The sequence below is a fragment of the Corvus hawaiiensis genome, chromosome 26 (genome assembly GCF_020740725.1).
Source record: "Corvus hawaiiensis isolate bCorHaw1 chromosome 26, bCorHaw1.pri.cur, whole genome shotgun sequence".
Taxonomy (NCBI): Eukaryota; Metazoa; Chordata; class Aves; order Passeriformes; family Corvidae; genus Corvus; species Corvus hawaiiensis.
The window spans coordinates 37,474,939-37,482,038 of NC_063238.1; the positions used below are offsets into that span (position 1 = coordinate 37,474,939).

General features: G+C 41.1%; 1 protein-coding gene across 1 annotated transcript in view; it reads left to right on the top strand.

Annotated features, from left to right (window-relative positions):
- TG (thyroglobulin) overlaps window positions 1-1,023 on the top strand; it is a 151,761-nt gene extending 150,738 nt beyond the window's left edge. The window contains exon 48 of the mRNA XM_048286926.1: window positions 667-1,023. Within this exon, the coding sequence (XP_048142883.1) occupies window positions 667-779 (113 nt within the window). The 3' untranslated portion in view covers window positions 780-1,023. The remainder of the gene's footprint in view (window positions 1-666) is intronic.
- Window positions 1,024-7,100: the final 6,077 nt, after the last annotated feature.

Here is a 7,100-nt window from a genome sequence, read left to right on the forward strand (position 1 = left end):
AGAGTCCAAATAAAGTAAGAGTGTTTACAGTTCAGACTTGAATCAAAACTGAATCAGGAATTTTGTGGTTAGCATTCATCTTTTATCCTTTCTATTCACACCTTCTTTTTGGAAATCTCAAGTAGAAAACAGATTCCTTTAGTATGATGGACATCTGTGCAGCTATGAGAGAACTCTGGCTATGAGACATTAAATAAACACCCTGAGTACACTTTCTTGACACAGTTTTGTGGTGTTGAGGCAACTGTATCACTGAAATAGGGTTGAAGCCTAAAATCACAGAAGGTAAAAGATAACAAAGAAAAGATCTGTTGGAGATGGGTGCTTGGCGCTTTTTGTATTACAGACAGACAAAAAATTACTGTTCCCCACACTTCCTACCTGGTAGGGAAGTATCAGGAGATACTAAAGTCTTGCATGAGTGGAGAGAAAACTATTATGTATTCCAGTGGCAGTTATTTAAAGCACAATACCTAATTACCATGAGGTGATCTGCCGTTACTCTAAAGCACTTTGCAAGTGGACTGCAAACTGAGAAAAATGGCTTCCTGAACATTTATAGCTACATAAAATGTTTTTAGGTGTCATTGATAAAGTGTGTACCCTGTATCTTGCTACCTCAAAGGTATGACATCTATTTTAATCTTGATTGTATTGTCTTTTCAGGAGGTGCAGGTGGTGGAGAGCCATCTGCAGAAAACAGCCCTGGTGAAGCTCCCAGTGAAGTTACCTCCCTGGAGAGCCAGCCCCTGAGGGCTGAGGTGGCTTACAGCAGATAGGGAATCACAGGGCTGTGGGGTGGGTTTGTCACACAATTGTGCATCCACACAAGCATCTCACACCAAATGGACAATACTTCCTTTAGTTAACTTTCTCAACAAGTAAAGAAGACTTTTCAATTAAGTAGTTTTCAAAAAAATTAGTGACTATGGCCCAAAATAAGCACTACAGCTATTGTTTTAAATCAAGAGACTGTACTTTGAAAAACTAAAGTATCAATAAAAACTGCAAAACCAAGACAAATACAATTGGTCTTTATTTCTTGCAACTACACAAATGCCAGCATATTGTGGTACCACCAGCCAGAAAAGGACATACATTAAAGCACCTAGAAGTCCCTCACTGATGATTTGTTAGATGTCGTATCTTTGTCTTTTTTTATTACTCATCCTATCACAAGCTGCTGGTAGGAGAGGGAGCCTGGTTTGGCATTCTGGAGAAAACTAAAGAACTCTAAACAGGAAGGAAGAACAATTTAGGAAGGTAATGATGAGTATGCATTGAGTCATTCACATTAAGTCAGGCACATGCAATACTCAGCTCATGATCCCCTGTGAAATTATCTCCAAGACCATTTGGGTAATGCAGAGCACATAGCAGAGATAATAAAGAATATGTTAATTATACCTTAGATAACACTGTCCTTGGAACATTTATCTTTTTTTAAGAAGAAGGTGAAATACACAATAGTTTTGGAAGCGTAAGGAAAATCATAGGATACCTCTAATACTCTGAAGGTATTTTGGATCATGTTGTTAATTCATTGCTGGGACCATTTGGCAATAGATAATCTTCAGTTGATGGTATATCATACACGTGTCCATGAAACCTCTCAGAAAATAAAATCAAGGTTGCCCAGTAGGACACAAATTTCTTGTGCAGTGGCAAAATGATTTAGTAAAACAACTCATAAGGGTTTGTTTGCTGCTTGAGCCCTCTGCCAGCACATGAGCAGCTGTCTGCCCTGTATCCAGGTTTCCAAAGGTTCTACCAAGACAGAAAAGAAACCTGCATAACACTCCTAGTTCTTACATCCTGTTCAATAAACAGTAAAAAGATTGGAAGAATCAAGAAACTTGTTAACTGGCTAAATATAAAAGAGTAAAGATGGAGAACTCAAACTGTGTTTTCCATCATTAACTTCACCTAAAATAGGTAACTGGCAAAGGAAAGAAAGAAAAGAAACCATTTAAGAACTTTTTTAAAAGCCCAGATCTTAAACATGTATCTCAACAGAGGATGCATTCTTTGCAATAACTATAGATACAGCAGCTCTGATTCCTCGGGCAAGACTGGGTTTATTTTTGCCCTATTTGAGAGCTAATTGTTGGTCACAGCAACTCCAGTATTATTCTGCTGCACATAGAACTGGTAAACAGAGGACAGATTTAAAAGGATTCAGTATTAACTCATGCTGATGAAAATCAAATATATAATCTTTTCCCACTCACTATTCAGCTCCACCTTAAGCCCAGAGATGTCTCAGGAATTTGAGAAAAGACTTTCATTTTGAGCTAGGAATGCAGTAACTTAGCCTTGTAGCCTCCTAATTACAGTCTTGGCCATCTGGTAGGATTGATAGATAGGCAGGTCTGACTGGGCTTTTTGGTCACCCCTCCTGAGATATCCAGCTCAACTGTCAGTTTGGTAAAAGAGACTCTTTAAGTACAAAATTTGTGTAAAATATCTTTATTTCATAAGTGACTGACTTCCCATCCCCACCCTGTTAAAATGGATGCAGCTCTTTAGACTGTTCTGTCTCTCTACAAGTTTCCTAGAAACCTCTTTGCTATAGCCCACTGTTGGTTTCCTCCTTTAAAGGAGCATGGAAATGCTCTTCCCTCTTCTTCCCTTCTACTAATCCTGCTCACTCTCCATACCTCTTTAAACTTGCTTCTGTCAAGGTACATTTTGATGCAGACAAATGCAGTCTCATGATCCCTTGTATTCCTGTAATTCCACATTTCCTCATCTTCCCATATCTTCCATCCCATATCCTTAAGCTCAAACATCTCTGAATTCTGAGATAACTTTTGCTGTAGCACGAGTGATTCAGTCTTTTTGGCTGTGAGTCTCATCACCTTCCCGATTTTACTCCTCTTTCTTATGGGGAATCACACTGTTAAAAATATCCTGGTCAAATCCAACAGGAGGTTTAATTAGAAAAGTGTACATGTGGGCTGACTGAGAGAGGTCAGGAAACTTTAGCCTTAGTGATACTGAGAGGCCAAGTCTGCTCCCACATATAATTCCTAGTAAGAAAAATACATTCCCAGACTATTTAGGTCATGGCTCTTTAAACTGAAATCCCAAAGACTGCAGTGATCTGGTACTGAAGCAATGCTCAGAAGCACGATGGCTGGAGCCATGCTTTCCTCCTTCCTACTGGAAATGGCTCTAATTTTTTGAGAGCAAAGCGTTCTTTGAAACTTCCTATGAGCCCACATACAGACAACTCAAGTTAATGCCATTTAAGTTATTTAATCTGAACTTCTTGAAAGATGAGCCATTAAAACATTTCGTTATATGTTGCTTTTAATTCTTGAATATCTAACCTACAGCATTTTGTGTGATTCTTTTGCACAGGAGATATTGGGCAACAGAGAAAAAATGTGGAGTATTAGAAATATTTTACCATGCAGAGTTGGAAAGAAAACATCTGACTAAATGGAAATGCTGGAACGTAGATTGTTTTCCTAAGTACTTAACACATAGAGCTGGAACCTGACAGTTGTCATCCCGCTATTACCCACATCATATAATTCCCTTGACTAAAATTAAGGACTCAGTCTTTCACCATAGCAGCATCATAGCCAATGTAATGTATTATATAAAAGCTCACATTCTTTCCAACTTGCTCCAGCTACACTCTATAGCAGTGGCTTATATAGTAGTGATTAGATATTTATGGACCATTTTTCCTCCCTTTGTGAAGCTAAAAAAAAAAATAAACCTGATCACAAAGCCAAAGATCCTCCACATGGTTCTCATTTGGACTTTGAAACACAGACACCAGCCTGGCTGGGATTTTATAGAAGGTTCAGGTGTAAGAGAATTTAGTTAATCGGAAGTGTGACAGTCAGGGCTTTCAACTCTTCCTATTTCTTCTCTTTTTATGTTTTTATGTGAGGTTGGTCTTGCCCAAAGCTGAGGGGTCACTACTTCCTGCCCCTGCAGATGTGAATCCTCTAGCATGGCCTTTGGTCATGATGATTGCTCCTTCTCCTAGTTTTCCAGATGCCCAGGAAAGACCCTTGGATTCCAGCACTGGCTAAAACTCAATGAACTTCAGCTGAGACCTCATGTGCCCTCAAGGACAGTTAAGACAGTTTTGCATCAGGATTCCTGACAAATCTACTCACTCTTTGAGAGGCTGGTGTATGACTGGGTGTGGAGAATGCTGTGTTCCACAGCACAGATTTTGAATCATTACAAAAGCTGTTATTTTCTGGTTTTAAGGAGACCTCCTTTTTCTTCCTCTTGTTATTCCTCATATATTCTGCCATCACGGCATGAGAGACAATGCCTCAGGAGTTTATCCTTCCTGCTTCTTACACAATCACTCTACAGAGAATCTGCTGAGCACAGGTCAATATAACTGATAGTATCTTATAGGCCTCTGATCGAAGTCAGATGGGACTGGATATTTTTAAACACTACAGCTGTTTTTCAAAGCTGACTAAGGAACTCTGTAAGTCAGATCCCACTAACCTGTAGGGAATTTGGATGCCCGGTTCCCATTATGGCTTTGAAAACCCCACCCAACATCTGTGCAATGGTCAGTACTTATTTAGGAGCCTTTTTCCTTTCATGATGAGCCGATGGCCACAGACAAAAGCAGCATTGCAGTTGGCAGAAGTTCATTGACTCACAAAGGGAGAAATTAGCTTGTTGTTTAGATTCCTTGGTTAAGATTGAGATCTTTAGCAAGACAGACCAAAAAGGCTTGCTTTTATTTTTTGTTTCATATGAATAAGACAGTGGGCAGTTTTCAGGGGCAGCCAGCATTTTCATGACCATTATTAGCACACAGGTACTGTCTCACACACAGAAGTAATGCACACCTCCAAAGAGACCCAGATATCCCTGTTTTAAACTCAGGTAAGAGTTCAGAGGAGTCATGATCAGTTTACAGCAGCATTTTATATGTACCACTGAAACCAGTGATCTGCTCTGCATGTGTCAGTTAGGAGAAATGAGAGCCCCAGTTCAAGAGCAAAGAGACTGGATATTCTTCTACACTATGCAGTCACAATTGCTCAAATATGTTAATTTTAAACAATAGAAGGATGACTTTTCAATGAGAAGTCTTTTGTTTATAAAATTTTGGCTGGACACCTTATAAACAGGATACCTAGGTAATGCAAGGATTTATTCTGACTCTGAAGAGTTTACTCAGTACTTGTATCCTAAAACACAGGGAACACACAAGTCTGCATTGATAGCTGCTCTTTGGAGTGGCAATTCAAAAGTTAATGGCAGGATGCTGACTACCTGGGAGATTCAACTCTGAATAAAGCCCAAGTTCAGGTGAAAGATCAGTCAAATAACTAACAATTGACTGGTTGGTTTATTGTAGGAAGAGACCAAAGCAGCATCATTTAAATTCAGCATCTCAGATCAGCCTAAAGTCCAAATAAAGTCCAGATGGTTGTTTTTCATTCAAAATGCTACCTGGTAGTGGAGTAAGGTGTAGGGCAGTTACACAAGTCAGATCCTGTTTCACAGGGTGTAGGTCAGCCTGGGGTGGTGACCAACAGCACTTTGTTCAGAAGTAGTAGAAGAGGTGTTTCCAGAAATGCTTGCTGCAGGGGAAGGATGGACCTCTTCCTTTAATCCAGAAAGGAGGCAGTCACTTCCCACCATGTGCTGAAGAGAGCCCTATGTCATGTCCCCATTTAGTCCATATTCACAAAGCTATTTAGGCACCTAACCTAGCACCTTGGGTGCTAAGCCTAGCACCTTCATTCTTGTCAGTAACTCCTACAAGATGTGGGTGTGGAATAAGACTTTCAAGACCAGCCAGAGTTGTGCCTGACAGCCTGGTTTCTGTGACTCCAAAGCTCTGTTTTTTTCACAGTTTTTGTTGCAGCCTCCTGGGCCGTCAGAACTTGTGGCTGTGAGACAAAGGTTGAATCCCTTGGACATGACGATGCAAGGGCTGCATGCCCACCTATGGGAACACTCAAGGACAAGCAGTCTCAGGAGACAGGGTGCCATGGAACCAGTTAAAGGATCATCCTAAAAAACTGTTTCTGGCCCAGCCAACAGTCAAAAACGCTGTCACAAGCCTGACTGCTTTCAAAGACAGCAGTTGGCTGGCAGGAGAGAAGGCAAACTGACAGATGTGTTTGTTTCAGATCACTTACATGGCAGTTTGCTCCTTTCATGCCTGGTAATAAACGCCTGAACAAGGGCCGGAGCTCTTGAATTTGGCAGTGATCATTCTCTCCAAAGCCGTGGGCCTGCCTTTCAGCTGAAGTCAAAAATGTCATCAGAGCTGGAGGCTGCAAGCTGCACTGATTCACATCAGTGGCAGTCGGAGTGGTGACTGTGTTTATGAGGGAATGGATTATTCCTTTGCCAAGATGCCACAAGTGCTTCAAAAGAAGCACTGTCTCTGAGAAGCCATTTTTCATCAACCCCCTCCCCACAACCTTCCACCCTGGAGTCCAGCTGCAGATTTACACCCTTTTTATCACCTTTTTGGAATATGTTAGCATGCTAAAAATAGACCCCTTGGGCTATGTTGAGCTCTCAGTAAGGCCATTGTCTCAGAGACTGGATCTCAATGAAGTCTGGTGGAAGACTAGAAAGCTAAATATTGATTATGATTCCCAGGAATAAGGTGCTTAGGATCTGCCCAGACAAATCTAACCCACTCCTTTAATCACCACCTTTTATTTTGGGTGAAATTTGCCTTTCCTGTTATTCTCTCCCTTTTGCATACAGTTCTCCACAGCTGACTAAGTTGGTTCTGGTGGAGGATCTCCTGCTTCCCTTTGTGTACCTGTCAGTGACCCAAAGCTGGTGACAGTGGTTTAGCTTCATTCCAGCTCCAATGAAAGGCTGGCTGTTCCAAAGTAAGACCCCAAACACACCCACATGAGTTTCTTTTATCATTTGCTTGAATCTTCTTTTTCCATCACCTCGTGGGGGCTGCAGGACAGGGATGGAGTGGAAGGGCAGGTAGATTTTAGGGTACAGCAGTGTAAGAAATTACCCACAGGAAAAGGTAAATTAGAGGAGACCACATTCCTACCCTGCCCATGATGCTGCCATAGGTCAGGTTTCTGTGAGAAAAATGTCCTGTTTATGAA